Source organism: Maniola hyperantus, chromosome 18 (assembly GCF_902806685.2).
Source record: "Maniola hyperantus chromosome 18, iAphHyp1.2, whole genome shotgun sequence".
NCBI lineage: Eukaryota > Metazoa > Arthropoda > Insecta > Lepidoptera > Nymphalidae > Maniola > Maniola hyperantus.
The window spans coordinates 3,207,274-3,232,033 of record NC_048553.1 but is presented as its reverse complement, the minus strand read 5'-3'; the positions used below and the strand labels follow the sequence as shown (position 1 = coordinate 3,232,033).

The 24,760-nt window shown below is 38.7% G+C and overlaps 1 protein-coding gene across 1 annotated transcript in view; it reads right to left on the bottom strand.

The window, feature by feature from the left end:
* The window catches only part of LOC117990810 (uncharacterized), a 54,580-nt gene that overhangs the window by 5,762 nt on the left and 24,058 nt on the right, over positions 1-24,760 (bottom strand). Inside the window, exons 22-51 of the mRNA XM_069504633.1 lie at positions 24,022-24,235; positions 23,361-23,456; positions 22,642-22,868; positions 21,851-22,067; positions 21,064-21,159; positions 20,719-20,951; positions 19,841-20,060; positions 18,988-19,080; positions 18,558-18,787; positions 17,980-18,193; positions 17,032-17,127; positions 16,637-16,863; positions 15,892-16,108; positions 14,988-15,083; positions 14,643-14,875; positions 13,511-13,730; positions 12,637-12,729; positions 12,222-12,451; positions 11,645-11,858; positions 11,020-11,115; positions 10,381-10,607; positions 9,509-9,725; positions 8,531-8,626; positions 7,591-7,820; positions 5,925-6,138; positions 4,528-4,626; positions 3,091-3,326; positions 2,527-2,740; positions 1,355-1,450; positions 585-811 (exon numbers count right to left, since the gene is read on the bottom strand). Coding sequence (XP_069360734.1) covers positions 585-811; positions 1,355-1,450; positions 2,527-2,740; positions 3,091-3,326; positions 4,528-4,626; positions 5,925-6,138; positions 7,591-7,820; positions 8,531-8,626; positions 9,509-9,725; positions 10,381-10,607; positions 11,020-11,115; positions 11,645-11,858; positions 12,222-12,451; positions 12,637-12,729; positions 13,511-13,730; positions 14,643-14,875; positions 14,988-15,083; positions 15,892-16,108; positions 16,637-16,863; positions 17,032-17,127; positions 17,980-18,193; positions 18,558-18,787; positions 18,988-19,080; positions 19,841-20,060; positions 20,719-20,951; positions 21,064-21,159; positions 21,851-22,067; positions 22,642-22,868; positions 23,361-23,456; positions 24,022-24,235 — 5,418 coding nt within the window. The remainder of the gene's footprint in view (positions 1-584; positions 812-1,354; positions 1,451-2,526; positions 2,741-3,090; positions 3,327-4,527; positions 4,627-5,924; positions 6,139-7,590; positions 7,821-8,530; positions 8,627-9,508; positions 9,726-10,380; positions 10,608-11,019; positions 11,116-11,644; positions 11,859-12,221; positions 12,452-12,636; positions 12,730-13,510; positions 13,731-14,642; positions 14,876-14,987; positions 15,084-15,891; positions 16,109-16,636; positions 16,864-17,031; positions 17,128-17,979; positions 18,194-18,557; positions 18,788-18,987; positions 19,081-19,840; positions 20,061-20,718; positions 20,952-21,063; positions 21,160-21,850; positions 22,068-22,641; positions 22,869-23,360; positions 23,457-24,021; positions 24,236-24,760) is intronic.

Genomic DNA, 24,760 nt, shown 5'->3' with positions numbered 1-24,760 from the left:
TTTTGTCATAGGTACGTCAAAAATTATCCCACTAATTATGAAAATGCATGTTTTAAGTGTTTTATGTTCATAGTTGACCTTTCCAGACCAAGGTAGGTACTTGTCAAACCATTCGTCAATGGTCACTCTAAATTTTTTATTAGGCTACTAGGTACCCTTCGGCCACCTACGAAATCAGTGCTATGTACCTTACTTGTATATAGTTCATAATATGGATTCTTCAAAGTTTAACCCAATTCATGGTTCCCAGTAATTTTTGTGTTTATGTTCTAAGAGTCAAGCATATTTTCGCAGATAGTCGAAGCTGTAGCATAGAGGAACGGAACGTTACTCTATGCCAAATGTCAAAGTAATGTCAATGTTGAAGTGACAGATGACAGATATGTCAGTGCGACTTGCGATAATTACACCAAAGACTTCAACAACAAGTGTTTTATTCGACAATACTTGGCGCAGCCGGTAGGATGTAGGTTGTAGGTGAGGGTAACTGATTTAGCCTACCTTAGTTAGTTTGAAACTGCGCGTGAAAACATCCTGTGAAGGGCGAAGGCTACAGAAAATCAAAGCAAAAAGGTGTATCTTACTTTCTGAATATCAAATCCTTGTACGCCAGTAACAGCTCCACACTGCCCTCTGAACCGTGGAGCCTCGTTCTTGTCCACTTCAGGTATATAGAAACAATCTTCTTCAGTCTGGCTGGTGGGTTGATAGTATTCTTCGTCGAGACCCTGGGTTTCATTTACAATTCTGTCGATAATAGGCACTGCGTCTTGCGATAGAGTTGTCCGACGACTCAATATCCAGCTGGTGACTGTAAGTTTTATGTTTCAAGTGAGAACTTCTTTAGGCGCTTTGGGCGATTTTGGGATGGGTAAAAATTTCAAAATCGCGTCACCGATATGCAAAAAATGGAATCCTTATACTTTGTTGTCTGTCTGCCTGTCGCGTCTGTCAATTCAGCAGAATCATGAAATTTAGCAGGTAACAATGTAAAGGAAAAATCCGGAAATGAATAAAAAGATATGTGTTCTCGACCAAATAATTCATTTACTAAGATAGCGCTGTTCATCCTATGAGCGTTTATGCACTCATCCGTAAAATCACGGATACGAACCGAGCACGGATGAGTGCACAAACACCCTAACTTGTAAACTTTTACTATACTGGTTTGCTTGTACGATGGTGCGGATCGCACTGGACCGATTTGTGGCTATGAAATAATTTTCCATAGCCAAAAATTATACAAATTTCCATAGACTATATAAAGGATGGATGGAAACTTTAAAAAAGTAGTAAGTACCTACTTAGGTAATTATGTACACGGTAATGGAGAGAATAAAAATATTGAGCTTACCTTGTCTGTTACCATCGGGCGTGTTACGGCAGCTGTAGACTAGAGAAAAGTTGTCGTAGTCGGTTTCGAGCACGTAATAATTAACAACGTTGACCACTGAAATAAAAAGACAAGTTTGTACATCCAAATCATCAAAATTTACATAGGTACATAGTCCGCGACATGTCGAGATGGCAATCGGGGTATGAGGCTGGGCGCGTACTATACCTAGGCCCGCCGTGGGCCGTTAAAGTTACTAAACTTTGGCAGTTCTATTAACTTACGGTGAAGGAAAATAGGAGGAAACTTGCATGCCTAAGATTTCTCCATAATGTTCTCAAAGGTGTGTGATTTCTGCTAAGCCGTATTTGGCCAGCGTGGTGGACTATAACCTAAGCCTCGTTCAATAGTTGGTTGCTGATGATGATGATGATTAAGTAAGAAAAAATACCGACCTCCATTGGGTAAGTTAAAGGTGACGTCCAACAGTCCACTGCCATCGGTCGAAGCAACAACAGCGGTCGCCATTTGTACGTCGAGTGTCTTGTTGACAACTTGGCTGTAGATCACGTTCTGAGAGGAGACCTCAATAGATGGCCAACGATGTGCTGATGATGATTAAGTAAGAAAAAATACCGACCTCCATTGGGTAAGTTAAAGGTGACGTCCAACAGTCCACTGCCATCGGTCGAAGCAACAACAGCGGTCGCCATTTGTACGTCGAGTGTCTTGTTGACAACTTGGCTGTAGATCACGTTCTGAGAGGAGACCTCAATAGATGGCCAACGATGTGCTGATGATGATTAAGTAAGAAAAAATACCGACCTCCATTGGGTAAGTTAAAGGTGACGTCCAACAGTCCACTGCCATCGGTCGAAGCAACAACAGCGGTCGCCATTTGTACGTCGAGTGTCTTGTTGACAACTTGGGTGTTGATCACGTTCTGAGAGGAGACCTAATAGATGGCCAACGATGTGCTGATGATGATTAAGTAAGAAAAAATACCGACCTCCATTGGGTAAGTTAAAGGTGACGTCCAACAGTCCACTGCCATCGGTCGAAGCAACAACAGCGGTCGCCATTTGTACGTCGAGTGTCTTGTTGACAACTTGGCTGTAGATCACGTTCTGAGAGGAGACCTCAATAGATGGCCAACGATGTGCTGATGATGATTAAGTAAAAAAAATACCGACCTCCATTGGGTAAGTTAAAGGTGACGTCCAACAGTCCACTGCCATCGGTCGAAGCAACAACAGCGGTCGCCATTTGTACGTCGAGTGTCTTGTTGACAACTTGGGTGTTGATCACATCCACGACATTGTCACCGAGGTTGTACTGAGCGCGAGCGCACTGTCCGAATTGGAAGGGTTGAGGGTAGCTGGCCATTTCGTACCATTTGCCGAGATACTGAAAAGGTTAAGTCATACAGTCCTAAGAGCACTTGTTTTATTAAGAAACTATAGCTAATGCACGCGACTTCGTCCGCGTGGATTTAGGTTTTTAAAATTCCCGTGAGAACTCTTTGATTTTCCGGGATAAAAGTAGCCTATGTCACTCTCCCAGGTCTTTAACTATACCCATGCAAAAATTAACGTCAATCGGTTACTCCGTTGCGACGTGATTGAAGGACAAACCAATAAATCAACAAAGAGGAACCTCCACTCTGAGAGGAGACCCGTGCTTTGTAGTGAGCCGGTGATGGGTTGATCATGATGATGATGATGATGTATAATATCAAGAAAAATATATATACTTACAGCTGCCACGTCAAAGTCGGCTTTAGCACGAATCCTTGTATCACAACGTCCTAGGAGTTCAATAGTTGGGGGCAACTCCTCGAACCGAGGGTAGTGGAAGCAGCCATCGACAGTTTGGTCTGTGTTTTCGAAGTATCGTGCAAAGAGTGGTCTAGTGTCTGTCACGATTTGGTTTATTCTCATGACTGCTGCCTGCGACAATCCTGTCTGTGATCGGCTGAGCTTCCAACTGTAGACTGGAATTATTGAAATGGGTTTTAGCATGGGTTCCCGTTTCAAACGGCATTATCACACGTTTTTTTGCAGGATAAGTATATCTAACCGAATACGTATTAAGTAGGTATCGTTAAGAAGATGAAGTTAGCAATTCATTTGTTCGTAATTCTATACGTTTTTATAATAAGCTTCCAGAAGACATATTGGAGATGTCTCTCAACAAGTTCAAAGTTTTCATAAAACGTAAACTTATTGAAAAATCCTATTACAATGTAAAAGATTATTTGAATGATAAGAAAGCTTGGGAATGATTTGCTTAACAGCTTTGTGTTCATTCTAAGTGATTTTGTAAAGTGGTGATAATAATATAAAGAATATCCGGCTGTGTTTGTTGTGGGCTCTTCTCAGACCTGGGCGCGTTTGGAACCCTCGTAGCTTTAGTTTTAAGTACGTATTAATTATCACCACTATATCATATCACCTTACAAATAAAAATTTATGACAATCAGGAAGCGTAAAATTTTACCAATTCTGAATAAGTAATTTTGAGTTTTGAGACCCAGTTCACACGGTATTATCACACGTTTTTTGCAGGATATACCTTATCGAATACGTAGTGCTTCATCCATTGAGTGTAGACTATATTTATCCTCAAACTGTGTAAGTTTTTTGCAGTGTGAATCGTTGTATACTCAATGTAATTGTCTGGTGGCAGGCTTTCACCGTGGCTGGTTGCCACAAGCAAAGCCGTCCCACCAGCTTTCTGACCATACCGTGTTGATTTCAATAAGTGAACTGCAATACCCCTTACAAATTAGCCCTATGCTATCTTAGACTAGGAGTTACCTCGGTCAGCACATTAGTCTGGCCATTCAACGAGGTAACGCAGCCAGCGTTCTGGGCACCCTGCCTCGTTACGGTGCGCGGTGGTTTAATGATATTTTTGATTTGTAATTTCAATATTTAATTGGTATAGGCTTAAATAATAAATTGTACATAATTATTAAAAAATTAAATAACCACATCTTAGACTGCATCATCAATTTATTAGCAAAGAGAAAAGTATTAACATAACAATAGACGCAAAAGGAGATGGATGCGAGGATGGAATCGTAAAAGTTTGTTTTTGAAGAGAAAAAGGTAAAAATCATTAAAAATTACATACAATTTACTATCAATAAAATAAGAGTAAGATATGAAAAATATCATTTTTCTACTTACTTTGTTTACTTTGCGAATCCTCGACGTCTCTACAACCGTATAACAGCGCAAAGTCGTCATACTCCACAGCCAATACATGGAATTCCATTTCGAAGATTCCTGCAAGCATCATGTTTTTGTACAAGTTTTACTTACTAGCTCCCTAAAGTAAATATTATGTTCCTGATATTATTATGACTGACATATATATATCAACGCACTAGAGACATGAAATTTGGAGAGTGTGTTCTTTGTAAAGAGTAGGTATCCACTAAGAACGGATTTTTCGAAACTCCATCCCTAAGTGAGTTAAATGGGGGATGGAGGTTTGTATGAAAGTCTGTCATTTTTGAAGTTACATCGATGAAAATTGGTAAACTAGAAATAAAAAATACGTATTTCACGATTTTTGAAAATTCTACTACCAAGGGGGTTAAATAGGGGATGAAAGTTTGTATGGAAGTCCGTCATTTTTATGAAAAGTTATTTGCATTAAAATTGGTTTTTGGGTTTTCAGTCACAAATGAAAAAATACGTGTTTTAGGATTTTTGGAAATTCAACCCCCACCTCGATTTATAAATTCCACCCGAGTGAAGCCGGGGCGGGCCAGCTAGTTAAAAAAGTATATAAGTAAATATGCAACACTCGACAAGATTACAATAATTAATCTAGCTCCCAGATGGATGTAAGGATTTCAATGTTAATAAGCCTGGAGTGTGTCGATTTCCACAAACACAAGTACCACTATCCTCGAAAATGATGGGCTACTGATGTAATTGTAATGTTGCCGTTTTTGAGCACGCAATGTACGGCGAACAATTTGATCACAACGCTTCGCATTCAATGACCCAGCCAGTGCCCGCCAATATAATAATTGTGGGCTCTTAGGGGAATCATTAAAAACAGCTGATCACGCGATTTCGGACGTTTCAATTATTTACATTGCTGTTTTGTGTTAATTATCATCACTTTATTTTTTTTTATTTAAAACAAGTTGTGAGAGATTCTATGCTCCATGCTCTAATTAGTTGAAGAATCCAAAAAACCAGCCAAGTGCGAGTCAGGCTCGCGCAACGAGGGTTCCGTACTACAGTCGTATTTTTTCGACATTTTGCACGATAATTCAAAAACTATGATGCATAAAAAAGCCTGACTTGCAATTGGCCGGTTTTTTAGGTATAATATATTTTCCCTTACACCCTGTATTAGTATCTAAGACATCTTGACTTGTTCACTTTGTGCAGTTCAGAGATTTCTGGATACCTACCAAAAACCCTAAAAATGAAAATGAACAAAAATTTAAAAAGTAGAATAGAATAGAATAGAATGTTTTTTTATTCATGTTTTTTAACAAGTGTTTATGAATAGTCAGGTAGTTTTAATTTACCACTGTTTTGAGTAAAAGTTTTGAGGTTACCTCCAGCAACAGGATCGGTAAGTGTGACCATCATAATTCCCCTTCCATCAGCATTCAACGTGGCGGGCCCAGTAAAAGTTCTATTTCTCTCATTAGATACAATGCTTTTACGCATGTTTATAGCTTGATTCTGGACGCTGAATTCGTTGGACACACATTCGCCCTCTTGGATTTCCGAAGGGAAACGCGAGATTTCATACCAAGATCCTGAAAACTGGAAAAAACATTTTTTTAAAATATGAAGTGCAATAATCGTCAAACTAGTTCCTCCTTCACCTTCCTACTATCATACCGTAACTGGTGGCGTAGCTACCTAGGGGCCTCGGACCTAGATCGAACTAAACTTTTGAAAACTCCCATTTTCAAAATAAATATGATAATTCAAAAGTTACTAGGGAATTCCCCTAAATTCTTTCTGTGAATGTATTTGTATATTTAATATTTTTACTTGATAAAACCTAAGTTTAGATAGCAGTGGGGCCCCATTTTTGATTTGCCCCAGGGCCCTTGGTTACCTAGCTACGCCACTGACCGCAACGCATCGTCAAGGCCTGCACTCCTGACCTCCTCATTTATAAATTCAAACCGCTAGGATATGGAACACCCTTCCAGCTTTCTGTTTTCCCCTCCCCTTTTAATACAGGTACCATCAAGTCAAGAGTGAATAGACATCTTCTAGGCAAGCGCGCTCCATTTTTGGCTGCAGGGCTGATTGCAGCCAAGCGCTAGTTTATAAATTTAAAAAATACTTCTGTAGAGACTCAATTATTAAGAAGTAGTTTAAGATTCCTTATTAAAAAATATTCCTATTATTTTCCTATTATCTCCACCATATTATTAATACTGCCGTTCAATTCATTATAACCATAAGTGCAAACCTACCAGCGTTATAGCACTTTGGAATTTTTGGATTTAGACGGTACGACGAATAGGTAATGTACGATTATGATCTTCATAAACTATTTAAGTAAGTATAAGTAGCTGGTTTGAGGTAAACATTGCTCTGAAACACCGTGGAAAACCCTCTTCTATTAAGAAATTCTCAGCACTAGCCTAGAATTAGGATGTTGGTGGTATTTCATCGCGTGCCTCGTTGCTAGTAGATCACGTAAAGCCTGTTCTGCGACTATGAGAGTGAATCTGTGTTTGCGCACACATTTGCACACTGTATAATAATATATTCGGTGCAGATGACTAATCTCTGTGGACATGGGCCGTCGCGTCGTGGCGGAAATACAGCCGGGAAGATATTTTTTTAGTATTTGGTCGATTTTTTTTGTCTTCGGGGGTAGTTAAGATCTTTATCAGTACATACCCATATTATAAATGCGAAAGTGTGTTTGTTTGTTGGTTTATTGGTTTGTTCGTTTATCCTTAAATCACGTCGCAACGCAAATTCCTGAAAGGCCGGCAACGTATTGGTGGTTCCTCTGGTACTGCAAATGTTCATGGGCGGCGGTAATTACTTAACATCAGGTGACCCGCCTGCTCATTTGCTCGCCATTTTTATTAAAAAAAATGTAATTTTTTGCATGGTTATATTTAAAGACCTGGAGAGTGACATGTGCTACTTTTTATCCCGGAAAATCAAAGAGTTTCCACGGAAACCTAAATCCACGGGGATGAAGTCGCGGGCATCAGCTGCTTTACTTATATTTCAACTTACCGCAGTTATATTGAACTGTTCGACGATTTCTATTTCACTTAAGTCACACCGTCCAGTCTGTATAACTGGCCCTCCTTCGTTGTCAGGATAATAGAAGCAGTCCTCTTCCGTGTGACCTCTAACAACATAGTAGTCTTCTTTGAGAACTGGAATGGTTGCTATGACACTATCGATAGCTGCTCTCGATTGTGCAGAGAGAGTCTTATTTCTGCTTAGCTTCCAGCTGGCAACTGTAAAATATTTAGTCATCATCATCATGATCAAGCCATCGCCGGCTCACTACAGAGCACGGGTCTCCTCTCACAGTGAAAAGGGTTTTGGCCATAGTCTACCACGCTGGCCATGTGCGGATTGGGAATATTTTAAATATTTAGTATTTCAATAAAAATATTATAAATTCAAAAACCTACAGGGTAGGTACTTCCCGTTGACCTAGAATCATGAAATTTGGCAGGAAGGTAGGTCTTATAGCAGACATTCGGGGAAAAATCTGAAAACCGTGAATTTAGGGTTAGATCACACAAAAAAAATTAAACTGTGGTCATGAACTAATAATTAGTATTTACAATTTTCGAAGTAAGATAACTATATCACGTGGGATATCATATGAAAGGGCTTTACTTGTGCATTCTAAAACAGATTTTTATTTATTTTTATGCGTCATATTTTTTGAATTATCGTGCAAAATGTCGAAAAAATACGACTGTAGTTACGGAACCCTCAGTAGGCCTGACTCGCACTTTGCCGGTTTTTTAGGTATACCAATATAATATTGTCTGAACAAGAAGATCAACATTCAGACAACTGAGGAGCTAAATTTTTTGGGAGTTTTTGATTGTTGTTCTGTATTTCTTTTAGCATACTCACCTTGGCTTTTGTCTGAATGCTAAGAGAAAAAGGGAAAATATTATTTGATGTCATCAAATTAAACGAAAATTACCTCTGCGGTGTTCAGGGTCAACGTCGACGCACGTGTAGACCAAGGAGTAGTTTATATAATCAGTGGCTAAGACCCAATAAGGTGTAGCGGTCGTACCTGAAATGAAATAGTGAAGTAATAGGAATCATGACTTTTCAGTACCTACTTAGCGTGGGATATTTTTACAATAGGCTACTTGACAATTTTTTTAAGTTGGTCTTAAATGGTTAATATTTGTCCTGTTATATCAAAAAAATTAACACTATATTTTTTTGCGCCCTAAAAACCGTAAAACTTTAATTTAAAAAAATATTTTTCTTAGACAGGTGAAAACACTGTCGGCCATGTTTGGCCGATAGATTATCTGTGCTCTGACGTCATGCATTTGTAAACAACAGTATAACCCTGTGGTTAAACAACAGTATAACCCTGTGGTTATACTGTTGTTTATAAATGCATGACGTCAGAGCACAGATAATCTATCGGCCAAACATGGCCGACAGTGTTTTCACCTGTCTAAGAAAAATATTTTTTTAAATTAAAGTTTTACGGTTTTTAGGGCGCAAAAAAATATAGTGTTAATTTTTTTGATATAACAGGACAAATATTAACCATTTAAGACCTACTTAAAAAAATTGTCAAGTAGCCTATTGTATGGTTCAGAATCGTAATGAATACTATCATAATCATCATCAACCAATAGACGTCCACTGTTGGACATAGGTCTCTTGTAGGGACTTTCACACGCCACAGTCTTGCGCCGCCTGAATCCAGCGGCTCACTGCGACTCGTCTGATGTCGTCGGTGAACCTAGTGGGGGGTCTTCCAACGCTGCGTCTTCCGGTGCGAGATCACCATTCCAGCACCTTGGGACCCCAACGTTTATCGGTTGTACGAACTATGTGCCATGCCCATTGCCACTTCAGCTTCGCAACCCAAGCTATGTCGGTTACTCTACCTAATGAATACTATACCTAATGAAAATGAAAAAGTACTTACGATTGGTTCCAGCAATAGGGAAAGTAACAGTCAATTTAGCTGATCCATCATCAGAGGCCACTACAGCAGACCCTCGAATAGTGTCAAGCTCTTGACCAACGACTTGCGTGTTGAAGACATCCACTCCTGTCTCCCCGAGAGTGTACGTGGCAGTCGGACAGGTGCCATCTTGGAATTGGACTGGGTAACCTTCGATGTCGTACCAAGTTTTCATGTACTATAAAAGAGACAACTAGGTGTAAGCGGTGACGGTCTAGTAGTAAGACGTTGGCCTTATATTCAGGAGGTCGGGGGTTCAAACCCGGGGACGCGCGTCTAACTTTTCGGAATAAGGTATGTGAGTTTGAAGCAATTAAATATTATTTGCTTTAACGGTGAGAGAAAAAATCGCGAGGAAACCTTCACGCCTAAAAGTTCTCTATATCAAATATTCTCAAAGGTGTGTGAAGTCTGCCAATCTACACTAGGCCAGCGTGGCAAACTATGGCCTAAACTCTTCTCATTCTGAGGATTCTGAGGAGAGACCCGTGCTTAGTAGTGGGCCGATGATGGGTTGACATGATGACGATGTTGATGATAAAAAGAGGCCATGCAATTAAAAAAAAAACATAAGTAGCAGATAGGTACTCTCGCATTTGATCAGTTTTTTTTTTAATTTATAGACTAGCGCTTGGCTGCAATCAGACCTGCTGGTGCGTGATGATGCAGCCTAAGATGGAGCGCGCTTGCCTAGAATCTAGGCAAATAGGCATCATCTAGGCCTAGATGATGCCTATTTTCCTACTCTTGACTAGTAGGTCTAAATAAAAGTGGAGGGGAAAGTCGATGCCCGCAGGGCGTCATATCCTGTTGTTAAGAAAACAATAACTTACAGCTACAGCATCAAAATTGGTGACAACTGGTATATTTTGATCGCACTGGCCTCTGAACACCACGGGTCTACCATCAGGGATTGGGTAATAGAAGCAGGCGTTGTCGGAGTGTTCAATCTTCATATAGTACCGCTCGTTGAGGACGTTGGTAGAATTGACAATTCTGTCTATTTGTGCTTTAGCTGTAGTCGTCAGTTCTCTAGTTCGACTGAGCTTCCAAGTCCATACTGAAAAAGTAACCTCGTTAACTTAACTCTCTTTACAATCTACATGCGTTTTCCTTATTGCTGAGGGTCGTGAACCAGAACAAGGGTTGGAGAAAAACAAAAAAACCATTTTTTTAAACTATTTAAAAAAACATGCTTAAAACACAACCTGATCGGAACTGACACTCGAAAAGCTGCCCACCAAGCTTCTCGTACCCCTTTTTTTACATGCGTATTGCAAAGTTAGTTGTTGGAAGTATTTAATTTATTCAAAAAACAATATTATTTTCCTCGATTGATTATTATTTACTACAAGAAATATTAAAAAAGCAGCTTTTTACCAAAACTTCTTATTAACTAAATCGGATTTTACAGGCCACATGTGAGAAACTATAAAAAGATAAAGAAAAAGAAAACAGGATATAAAACTTACCTCTACGCTGTTGGTCATTTATGTTTCGACAGCTGTATACCAATGCGTAGGAGTCGTAATCAGTATCTAAAATCCAGTACTCTGAAGCTTCGGGAGCTAAAAGAAATAATAGTTATTTATTAGCACAAGAAACATAAAATTATATCGTAAAAAATAGTTAGGTACGTAATCAAAAACAAAATAACGTCAAAGTTTAACTGATTTTTCCGATCCTTTGTACTAAATTATCGTATCTAATCCTAGCACAAGCCCGCCTATAGTACTAAATTCTCGTATCTACTCCTAGCACCAACCCCACTTTTTGTACTAAAGTCTTGTATCTACTTGTAGCCCACCCTTTGTATTACTGTCGTATCTACTACTCCTAGCACAAAACCCACCTTTTGTATTAAATAGTTTCCTATCTACTTCTAGCACAAATCCCACCCTTTGTATTAAAGAGTCGTATCTACTCCTAGCTCAAACTTTACGCTTAGTTGGATAATATAATAAATATTAATTATTGTATTAATTGGACCTGTACTTTCTGACCTGCTATCCTTCCTTCAAATTCTAATCTTGGGAATGAGAGTTTGGCTTCCTTGTAAGTTCAAAAAATAATAGAGAACAATATTATGTCACTTACCATCAGGGAAGTTCACAAGAAGTTTTCCACTGCCATCGGTACTAGCTACAACTGCTGTGCCATTCATGGTATTAAGCGTCTGGTTTATCACTTGCGTGTTGAAGACGTCGACGATGCCACCAGCACCCAACGCGTAGTTGGCTTCTTGACAACTACTCTGGAGGCTTTGGAAATCGGATGGGTAGGTTTCAATCGTACGCCAGCGACCCAAATACTGAAAAACCGAGAGAAAAGATAGAGTTGGTTCATGCGTATGGTAATAATAAGCCAATGGAATGGAAGAGGATGAAAGAAGGATAGAAATTTTTGAATTTAATCCATCTCCTACTACATTATTAGATTAACCTACATATTATTACTATCATGACGGACGGTCTGATGCAATGCACAACCTAAACCACTAAATCTAAAGATTTGAACGGCGGTTATAATCCTTGAGTTTCCGGAAGGATCTGGAAGCCCACCTCATTATTTTTCCAAGAATACCCTTATGATTGTGTGATTATAGCAAGGTGTCACAACCCTCAGCAATGAGGTACACAATACAGATAGAAAGTATAGAAGATGAAATGCCTACCCTTGCGGCGTTGAAGTTCTGAACAACTGGAATATTCCTATCACACTGGCCACTAAATATAACCGGTGCTCCAGGGGGCAAGTCGGGTAAATAGAAACAGGCATTGCTGGACTGGTCGATCTTTTCATAATACTTGCTCTGCAAAACGTCGATCTCTGATATTTTGTTGTTTATCGCTGTAATTCCGGCTGTTGAGAGCACTTTTGATCTGCTTAGTTTCCAACTATAAACTAAAAAGAGAACCAAGTTTAAATGCTTGGACACTTGGCCGTGCGCTGAAAACTTATTTAACACGGATCTTAGAATTTGCTAAGATTTAAAATGTATGACTCTAATCGCCTTCTGTCGCAACACAAAACGACACGACGAGGTGGTCCAGCAGTGGACCCTTAAAACAAAGTAAAATATTACTAACCTGCTCGTTGGTTTGCGTTGAGGTCGACGCAGCTGTAGGCTAAAGCGTAATCCGAATAATCTATGCTCAAAATCCAAAATGGTATAATAATTGCTGTAAAAAAATTATTTCTGTTAAAAATGATCTGATGAATCTTCGTGTTAAATCGTGGTACAAGCATATTTTTAGTATCACACAGCGTTGTAATAGCGTTGTCACTCTGGTTGTACATAAGCTGCACTGCAGCAACACATGTGATAACGCTAATTCACAGCTTTTTTTTTTTGCGGAATTTTTATCGACAAAGCATAAGAAAAGGTTACAAACGCCGTAACAGAGATGTGTCGCATTGTATTTGGTTCTATCTTTGGTATCTTCGTGTTGAGTTTCATCAAGACCCGTTCAGTGGTTTTGTAGTTGGACGTAGAAAATGGAAAAACTGAATGCTCATTGGTTAAATCTTCCACGATTTATTACTGTGGTATCCAATACATACTAGCCACAGAGAATTCAACCTCAAGAGTATACAATATATACACGTTTTTGCATGAATACAAAATCATAAAATTTTGGCGGGGACATGGGAGAATGCTTTGTTATGAATGGTGGACTCAAAAGTTCCGTAATCAAGACAATGTGCGGAATAAGGGTACCGAACGGGTGTGGGACTTTTATGTTGAGTTTAACTGCCTAAGCTTGGTGATTGGGGGCATCTGGCTATAAGCATTTATACTGTCTGTACATCGGTCTGTGATACTAGCATTCGTTCTAAGTGAAGTAAGAGGGTATCTAGATAATTATTATAGTAGAAAAATATAAAATGCCTTATGAAATTATGTAAACAGATGGATTTAGTGTGGATATTGTTGTGGTGTAGTGGTGAGCTTTTACTCACTCGATCCTTCAGATGTAAGAGATATTACAAGCCTTCCAGAAGAATCTTGTCCCGATTCAAATGTTACTCTGCTCTTAGTGACTCCAAGGATTTTGTCAATAACGTTAGATGATACAAGATCCAAACTGTTTGCAGTTGCCAAAGTATACTGATGGTTAATACATTGCCCGGATTGTTGATCTTTTGGATACGCTTCTATTTCATGCCAAACCCCTTGGAACTAAAAAGGAGGAAAAATAATATTACTTAATAAAAAAAAACCAAAAATATATGCAGCTACACTCGTGTTCGAGCGGGAATACCATCGGTTAAGTGATTGATAATTAGGTAGTTTTGAATATGGAGTGCGTAAACTTAAGCATTGTAATTGGGTGATATACTTTATAATAATGATAATAATGTTTTTCTCACGCTGGCGATATACACGATCAAGTTTAGTGTCAAGTTTGCAGCGGACTTAAAGCAGCGCGGCGTCCAGTAAACTTAACGGTGTATGGCTAATAGTGTGGCGTGGTATATCGTACAAACTTGATCGTGTTTGTCAGCATCATTAAATTTTGGCCAAAAGCGATTCTCACCGGGACAGTAGGTAACAGGCTATGCAGAATATTTTTAGTGCACAAGTTAAGTAATTCGAATAAAATTGTATTTTTGGAATGTTTCTGCAATTTTACTGGTTTTTATGAACATTTTTAAAACAGGTAAGGTGGATATGATTGCGATGAATATTGTAAATTAACGAGAGAAATAATTTATTATTCTTTATAATACGTAACTAAGGTAGATATTTTATAGGTTTGGAAACGGAAATTATCAAAAGAATTACTGAAATAAATATGGTGTGGGTGTGTGTTTGTTTGTGTGAGTATGTGACGTGTGTATGTGTGTGAGTATGTGTGAGTAGACCAACTAGACTAATCAGTCAGACCGAGACTATGTTTGTAATTTTGTATTCAGATTGTATGATTGCAATGAGTATTGTAAAAAATTAATGAGGGAAATAAAATTTATTATCTATACTAATATTATAAATGCCTCTGTGTCTGTCTGTCTGTCTGTCTATCTGCTAGCCTTGACTAGACTAGACCAACTAGACTAATCAGTCAGGCCGAGATTGTGGAATCTGACTTACATCGGTCATGTTAAAGTTGGTCACAGCTTGTACCGACGAATCTCTACACTGTCCGGGGAACACAACAGGTTTTCCTTCTTCGGGTTCCGGGAAATAGAAACATCCTTGACTGCTATGGTCTCTTGTTACATAGTATTGTTCGTCCAGTACCGGTATACGTGCAACTGCGTTATTGATAGCTGTCACCGCAGCATTTGTTAACTGCTTTGACCTGCTAAGCTTCCAAGACCAGACTGTGGAGAAGAAGTTAGCTATAGCGATGTTTTTGCCTTTGACGGCACCCGGATCATAACTGATAAAATTCCGGGGCATGTTCCGAGATTAAAAATAATATCTATACATTACCTTGTCGATACTCTGCGTCAAGATTAACACAAGTGTACACAAGGGAAAATGATTGATAGTCCGTAGCGAGAACCCAATATGGCGTTGTGATAGTATCTGTAAAATAAATAATACTTAGTAGATTACAATAAGAAATGCGATCGGCTTTTATGTACGAATTCCCACGCCAGCAAATTCCAACAGGACAGTAGGAATATAAACTGCTGGACAGTTTCATACTGGTAACGAGGTTCTTTAAATGTACGCTGACATAAATTAGGTCATTATTTAGTAGGTACACGATTTGATATTATTTAAAATTCTGTATGCCATATGGAAGCTCTTCTCAAAAGTTTAAAAACAAAAGAAGAAACATGCGCAGTGGAATTGGAGCGCGAATTAAAAACTAAATGGACGTTTTCTAAGTACTTTTATTGCAATTTTTAAGTTGTTTGATACATATGAGTCTAGGTACCTATCAAGTAGTTAATCGAAAAAACAATTATTATGTACATTTTACATGGTATAGATTAGTGTTCATTGTTTCAGAAGTTGTGTGTTTAAAAAGGATCGTTGCACAAGCAAACTGAAATGTAAGTTTTTTCTTGAATTCATATTTTGTTTGTTTCCTCGCAAATGGGAGAAAAAGCACTGTAGGTACAGTTAGCAACAAACCTAGATTTGCTCCCGCCAGTACAAGCGACTATGGACGGGTACAAGCCTAGCTTTGTTGCTGACTGTACAAGTCTCGATCGAAATAGGAATTAATGACCTCATTCAATTTAAAATGACTTGGTTAGCGCCTCGCCCTTTAAATTCTCTTGGAATGTCCTCGGCTTCGCCTCATTACTAACAATAATACTCAGCCGGAAATCGCTTTATTTTCGGCCTGGACAGTAATGTACTATTGTTATTTTTGACTCACCATTAGTTCCAGCAATGGGGAAGGTAACGTCTAATTTGGCACTGCCATCTTGAGACACTACTACTGCGATTCCGGTCATAGTGTCTAGTCTTTGATCGATTACTTGGGTGTTGAAAACATCGACAACTCCATCGCCTAAGCTATAGTAAGCGCTGTTGCATGTGCCATCCTGGAATGCGGTGTTATAGGAGGCTATGTCGTACCACTGGCCCAAATACTGCGGATAAAAAGAAGAAACTAAGTACATTAATACCTCAATTGTGCGTTTAAGAGTGAACATCTCCCTAAGGATATTTAGATGTCAAAATGAAACTTGTGTTCTTTTTTTTATTAATCGCCCAGTGCTTGACTGTGATCACACTTACAGTTATTTGCTATTGATTTAAAGGTATTTGTGTTATAAGGAAATGAAAAAAACGGAAGCCGAAAGGTCAGACATTCCAAATCAGATAGGAGGAAGTAAATCACTTTAACCGTGCCCGTGTCATGTCGACTACGTAAAGGTGCAGAACGACGATATCTTGTGATCTGATGTGAAGGAAAAAGGTGATAAATGCAGGAAAAGGCTATTCAAAAAGTTCCAGGACATACTCCAAACTAGAGGTACGAGTACCTATACTCTGAAGTTTAGCATTGATCTACGAAATTAATATTTATAATTTTTCTTTCTAAGCTACGGATCCCTCGGTGGGCAAATCTGACTCACCCTTGCTGCTTTTTTATTTTTAAGAAAATTATAGCTTACCGCTGCAGCATTAAAACCGGTGACAACTGGTATGTTTTGATCACACTGGCCTCTGAACACCACGGGTCTACCATCAGGGATTGGGTAATAGAAGCAGGCGTTGTCGGAGTGTTCAATCTTCATATAGTACCGCTCGTTGAGGACGTTGGTAGAATTGACAATTCTGTCTATTTGAACTTTAGCTATAGTCGTCAGTTCTCTAGTTCGACTGAGCTTCCAAGTCCATACTGAAAAAGTAATCTCGTTAGTAACTCTATTTACTTACATGCGTTTTCCTTATTGAGGGTCGTACACTTTTTGACCAGAACTTCGTACTAACTAAATCGGATTTTTCAGGCTACATTTTAGGAGCTATAAAAATATAGAGAAAAAGAAAAGAAGGATATAAAACTTACCTCTACGCTGTTGGTTGTTTATGTTTCGACAGCTGTATACCAATGCGAATGAGTCGTAATCAGTATCTAAAATCCAGTATTCTGAAGCTTCGGGAGCTAAAAGAAATAATTAGCTACTTATTAGCACTAGAAACATAAAATTAAAATGGAATAAAATAAAGAATAAATTTATCTGACGAAATCTAACGAATTTGTCGACGGTTCAAACCCGATCCTTTTTACTAAATTATCGTAACTCATCCTAGGATTTAGCACTAAATTTTCCTATCTACTCATAGCACAAACTCCACTCCACAAAAGGAGGTGGTTCTCAATTCGGCCCGTTTAATTTTTTTGATGTATGTACACCACACCACACATCACTGATGTACACCGACTTTTTCGTGGTTTCTGGACCGATTTGCAATTTTTTTTTTAATTGACCTAGATCCAACTCCTCAATCCTGATGCTGCAGGGTTATTGCCCGCCTAAGTTATCAAAATTCAGGAAGTGTTCATAGTGAATTAACGTTGTAGGTACCAAGCAACGACCTTATGCTTGGACTCAAAGTCCCAACTCCTCAACTCTGATTTAGGGTACAGCACTTTAAACTATAGTGATTCAGGAACTGTGGATGGTGCAATATTATTTTAGGTATCAAGCATGGAATACACCATTGAACTTCGGATCCCAACTCCTCAATCTTGATGCTGCAAGGCACTAAACTCCTAAGCCGTGGGGATTCGGGAATTTCTGATGGTGAAGTGATATTTTTTAAGTTATCAAGCAACGGCTTCATGATTACACTCCAAGTCACGCGCCATTTTAACTCTGTGGGCAACTGTCAAGCCAAAAGTAGGGTTCACCTTTAAAATAAGGACTAAAATCGTACTTCTGACATGAAATTTGACACATAAAGTTCAAATGTAGCGTAAGGAGTTAAGTTTTACGCGTTATATGTTACTTACCATTAGGGAAGTTCACAAGAAGTTTTCCACTGCCATCGGTACTAGCTACAACTGCTGTGCCATTCATGGTATTAAGCGTCTGGTTTATCACTTGCGTGTTGAAGACGTCGACGATGCCACCAGCACCCAACGCGTAGTTAGCTTCTTGACAACTACTCTGGAGGCTTTGGAAATCGGATGGGTAGGTTTCAATCGTACGCCAGCGACCCAAATACTGAAAAAACCGAGAGAAAAGATAGAGTTGGTTCATGCGTATGGTAATGATAAGCCAATGGAATGGAAGAGGATGAAAGAAGGATAGAAATTTTTGAATTTAATCCATCTCCTACTACATTATTAGATTAACCTACATATTATTACTATCATGACGGACGGTCTGATGCAATGCACAACCTTAACCACTAAATCTAAAGATTTGAACGGCGGTTATAATCCTTGAGTTTCCGGAAGGATCTGGAAGCCCACCTCATTATTATTCCAAGAATACGCTTATCATTGTGTGATTCATGGCAAGGTGTCACAACCCTCAGCAATGAGGTACATAATGCAGATAGAAAGTATAGAAGATGAATGCCTACCCTTGCGGCGTTGAAGTTCTGAACAACTGGAATATCCCTATCACACTGGCCACTAAATATAACCGGTTCTCCAGGGGGCAAGTCGGGTAAATAGAAACAGGCATTGTTAGACTGGTCGATCCTTTCATAATACTTGCTCTGCAGAACGTCGATCTCTGATATTTTGTTGTTTATCGCTGTAATTCCGGCTGTTGAGAGCACTTTTGATCTGCTTAGTTTCCAACTGTAAACTAAAAAGAGAACCAGGTTTAAATGCTTGGACACTTGGCCATGCTATGAAAACTTATTCAACACGATCAATTCAACGGATCTTAGAATTTGCTAAGATTTAAAATGTATGACTAATCGCCTTCTGGCACAACACAAAACGACACGACGCGACGTGGTGGTCCAGCAGTGGACCCTTAAAACAAAATAAAATATTACTAACCTGCTCGTTGGTTTGCGTTGAGGTCGACGCAGCTGTAGGCTAAAGCGTAATCCGAATAATCTATGCTCAAAATCCAAAATGGTATAATAATTGCTGAAAAAAATGATTTCTGTTAAAAATGATTTTCGTAATCTCCTTGTTAAATCGTGGTACAAAAATGTGTTTTAAGTTGCACAAAGCGTTATAATAGCGTTGTCACTTTGGTTGTACTTAGGTTTAAGGTTGCACTGCAGCAAAACATGTAATAACGCTAATTTACGGCTTTTTTGCGGATTTTTTATCGACAAAGCATAACAAAAGGTTGCATACGCCGCAACAGAGATGTGTGAAATTGTGTTTGGTGCTGCTATGATCTTCGTGTTGAGTCTCATCAAGATCAGTGGTTTTGTAGTCGGACGTAGAAAATGGAAAAACTGAATGCTCATTGGTTAAATCTTCCACGATTTATTACTGCCGTATCTAATACATACTAGCTACAGAGAATTCAACCTCAAGAGTACGCATATACAAGGCCATGAAAACAAAATCGTAAAATGTTGACGGAGGACATGGATGAATGGTTTTTTGTGATTGGTGGACTCAAAAGTCACGTAAAGAAGACAATGTGCGCAATGAGGTTACCGAACGGGTGTGGGCCAACTTTTATACTAAGCAACTGCCTAAGCTTGGCCATGAGGAATGTCTGGCTAATAAGCGTCTATAGGTGGTGGTCAGTGACACTAACATACGTTCTAAGTGAAGTTAGAGGGTATCTAGATATTATAGTAGAAAAATGTAAAATGCCTTAAAAATTATGTAAACTGATGGATTTAGTGTGGATTTTGTTGTGGTGTAGTGGTGAGCTTCTACTCACTCGATCCTTCAGATGTAAGCGTTATTACAAGCCTTCCAGAAGAGCCTTGTCCCGCTTCAAATGTTACTCTGCTATTAGTGACTCCAAGGATTTCGTCAATAACGTTAGATGATACGAGATCCAAACTGTTTGCAGTTGTCAAAGTGTACTGATGGTTAATACATTGCCCGGATTGTTGATCTTTTGGATACGCTTCTATTTCATGCCAAACCCCTTGGAACTAAAATGGAGGAAGAATAATATTACTTAATAAAAAAAAAACCAAAAATATATGCAGCTACACTCGTGTCCGAGCGGGAAATACCATCGGTTGAGTGATTGATTATTAATTAGGTAGTTTTGAATATGGAGCGTGTAAACTTGGGTGATGTATTTTATAATAATGATAATAATGTTTTTCTCACGCTGGCCATACATGATCAAGTTTAGCGTAAAATTTGCAGCGGACTTGAAGCAGCGCGTCGTCCAGTAGACTTGACGGTGTATGGCTATCAGTGTGCATGATATTGTGCAAACTTGATCGTGTCCGGTGAGCATCATCGAATTTTGACCAATCTCAACGGGATAATACCTACTATCCCGTTATCTATCTATCAGACTATGCAGAAGATTTTTAGTGCAGAAGTTAGGTAACTCGCTAAACCGTATTTGAGGAATGTTTCTGTAATTTTGTTGATTATTGTAAACATATTTTTTTAACTAAGGTGAATATGATTGCAATGAGTGTTGTAAATAATTAATGAGAGAAATAAAATTAATTATCTATTCTAATATTATAAATGCGAAAGTGTGTCTGTCTGTCTGTCTATCTGCTAGCTTTGACTAGACTAGACCAACTAGACTAATCAGTGAGGCCGAGATTGTGGAATCTGACTTACAGCGGTCATGTCAAAGTTGGTAACAGCTTGTACCGACGAATGTCCACACTGTCCGGGGAACACAACAGGTTTTCCTTTTTCGGGTTCCGGGAAATAGAAACATCCTTGACTACTATGGTCTCTTGTTACATAGAATCGCTCGTCTAGTACTGGTATACGTGCAACGGCGTTATTGATAGCTGTCACCGCAGCATTTGTTAACTGCTTTGACCTGCTAAGCTTCCAAGACCAGACTGTGGAGAAGAAGTTAGTTAAAGCGATGTTTTTGTCTTTGACGGCACCCGGATCATAGCTGATAAAATTCCGGCCCATGTTTTGAGATTAAAAATAATATCTATACATTACCTTGTCGATACTCTGCGTCAAGATTAACACAAGTGTACACAAGGGAAAATGATTGATAGTCCGTAGCGAGAACCCAATATGGCGTTGTGATAGTATCTGTAAAATAAATAATACTTAGTAGATTACAATAAGAAAGGGCATACCTACCTATAAATTTATTCTCCCCCACTTGCTAGGAAATTACTTAATTATGAAAAAAAACTAAACTGCGATCTACTTTTATGTACGAATTCCCGCGCCAGCAATTTCCAACAGGACAGTAAGAATATAAACTGCTGGACACTCAGAATAAGGACTGTTAGAAGTAGCCCTATTGTGACACTTACTGTTAGAGCGAGATAGCTAAATGCGCTCTTGTTAGAACGTGACAAAATGATTATGTTTTGTCCTTATCACCGTGGCCACTTTTTTTTGTTTGTCAAAATGTATTTGTACGTGAGTATTTGACAAACAACTTGAAGTGTAGAAGGAATGACATTTCACAAGTAAGAAAATCTGCTTGAGCGAGAGGGACTGAGGGGGTCAGCAACAAACCTAGATTTGCTCCCGCCAGTACAAGCGACTATGGACGGGTGCAAGCCTAGCTTTGTTGCTGACTGTACAAGTCTCGATCGAAATAGGAATTAATGACCTCGTTCAATTTAAAATGACTTGGCTAGCGCCTTGCCCTTTAAATTCTCTTGAAAGTCCTCGGCTTCGCCTCATTACTAACAATAATAATCAGCTGGAAATAGCTTTATTTTCAGCCTGGACAGCAATGTACCTACTATTGTTATTTTTGACTCACCATTAGTTCCAGCAATGGGGAAGGTAACGTCTAATTTGGCACTGCCATCTTGAGACACTACTACTGCGATTCCGGTCATAGTGTCTAGTCTTTGATCGACTACTTGGGTGTTGAAAACATCGACAACTCCATCGCCTAAGCTATAGTAAGCGCTGTTGCATGTGCCATCTTGGAATGCGGTGTTATAGGAGGCTATGTCGTACCACTGGCCCAAATACTGCGGATAAAATGAAGATACTACATTAATTAATTAAGAAGCCAAAAGCTCAGGCATTCCAAATCAGAAAGGAGGAAGTAAATCACTTTAAGCGTGTCCGTGCAACGTCGACTACGTAAAGGTGCAGAACTTGACAATATCTTGTGATCCGATGTGAAGGAAAAAGGTGATAAGTGCAGGAAAAGGCAAGTCAAAAAGTTCCAGGGCATACTCAAAAAATATATCTTTAGTTTGAAATTTAGAATTGATTTGCGAAATTAATATTTATAATTTTTCTTTCTAAGGTACGGATCTCTCGGTGGGTGAATCTAACTCAACCTTAGCTGCTTTTTTATTTTTAAACTAGCTGATGCACGCGACTTTGTACGCGTTGATTAAGGTTTTTAAAAATCTCTCGGGAGCTCTTTGATTTTCCGGGATAAAAAGTAGCCTATGTCCTTCCCCGGGATGCAAGTTATATCTGTGCCAAATTTCGTCAAAATCGGTTGAACGGATGGGCCTTGAAAGGCTAGCAGACAGACAGACAGACACACTTTCGCATTTATAATATTAGCATGGATAAATCATAGCTTACCGATAGAGCATTAAAACCGGCGACAACTGGTATGTTTTGATCACACTGGCCTCTGAACACCACGGGTCTACCATCAGGGATTGGGTAATAGAAGCAGGCGTTGTCGGAGTGCTCAATCTTCATATAGTACCGCTCGTTGAGGACGTTGATAGAATTGACAGTTCTGTCTATTTGAGTTTTAGCTGTAGATGTCAGTTCTCTAGTTCGACTGAGCTTCCAAGTCCATACTGAAATAATAACCTCGTTAGTAACTCTCTTTACATGCGTTTTCCTTATTGCTGAGGGTCGTGAACCAGAACAAGGTTTGGGGAAAACATTAAAAAATAAAACATTTTTGTTTAAAACTCTTTAAAAAAAATCAAAACATGCTTAAAACACAACCTGATTAGAACTGACACTTTAATCGGAATCGGAGTGACAAAATTACGAAAAGCTGCTCCCCAAGCTTCTCGTATTTACCCCATTTTTTACAAGCGTATTGCAAAGTTAGTTAGATTTCGTATCGATTTTAATGCATTGCTTGGCAGAGTTTTTGAAAGTATTTACTTTATTCAAAAATCAATATTTCCTCGATTGATTATTATTTACTACAGGAAATATTAAAAAAACATGCAGCTTTTTGACCATTACTTCTTATTAACTAAATCGGATTTTACAAGTCACAATATGTAAGGAGCTATGAAAAGAAGAGAAAAAGAAAAGAAGGATATAAAAGTTACCTCTACGCTGTTGGTCGTTTATGTTTCGACAGCTGTATACCAATGCGTAGGAGTCGTAATCAGTGGCTAAAATCCAGTACTCTGAAGCTTCGGGAGCTAAAGTAAATAATAGTTATTTATTAGCACAAGAAACATAAAAATAAATCGTGAAATATTTGTTAAGTATGTAATTAAAAACAAAATAACGACAAAGTTTATCAGACTTGTCGGCGGTTCAAACCCAATCCTTTGTACTAAATTGTCGTATCTAATCCTAGCACAAGCCGCCCTTTAGTACTAAAATATTCTCGTATCAATTCCTAGCACCAACGCTACTTCTTACTACTAAAGTCTTGTATCTACTTGTAGCCCAGTCTTTGTATTAGTGTCGTATCTACTCCTAACACGAAATCCACCTTTTGTATTATAGTTTCCTATCTACTTCTAGCACAAACCCCACCCTTTGTACTAAAGTGTCGTATCTACACTTAGCTCAAACTTTATGCTTTAGTTGGATAGGAGAGAGCACGGAGAGGATAATATAATACTTAGACCCTTTTGTTATTGTTTTTGGTGAACTGTACTTTCTTGCTTGCAACTTTTCCAATTCTAATCTTGAGAATGAGAGTTGGGACTCCTTGTAAGTTCAAAAAATAATAGAGAACAATACTATGTCACTTACCACCAGGGAAGTTCACAAGAAGTTTTGCACTGCCATCGGTACTAGCTACAACTGCTGTGCCATTCATGGTATCAAGCTTCTGGTTTATCACTTGCGTGTTGAAGACGTCGACGATGCCACCAGCACCCAACGCGTAGTTGGCTTCTTGACAACTACTTTGGAGACTTTGGAAATCGGATGGGTAGGTTTCAATCGTACGCCAGCGACCTAAATACTGAAAAACCGAAAGAAAAGATAAAGTTGGTTCATGCGTTTGTTAATAATAAGCCAATGGAATGGAAAAGGAAGAAAGAAGGATATAAATTTTTGAATTTAATCTATCTTCTACTACATCATTAAATTAACCTACATATATTATAAAACTGTAACTGTCGTGACGGACTGACTGATACAACCTAAATAAGTGGATCTAAAGATTTGAAAGGAGGTTATATTCCTTGAGTACCTACCATCCGCATCCCTTATACCAATAAGGATTTAAAAAATTCTGACAGGATCTTTAATAAAAGTAAATCCAGGCATTAATAAGCTAGGCTTTGTTTAAAGGAGAAATTGATATTTCAACGTACAGCTCAAATCATTAGGTCTATAAACTTAAGAATGAGAATATTTTGCATGTACTCGTACACCTACAAACGGTTCGTATTAAAGACAAAAATTGCAATTATTTTCGCGGTCTACAAGCTAAACCAAAACCAGGATACGAAGTAAAAAAGGATTTCAAAAAATCCCAATGAAG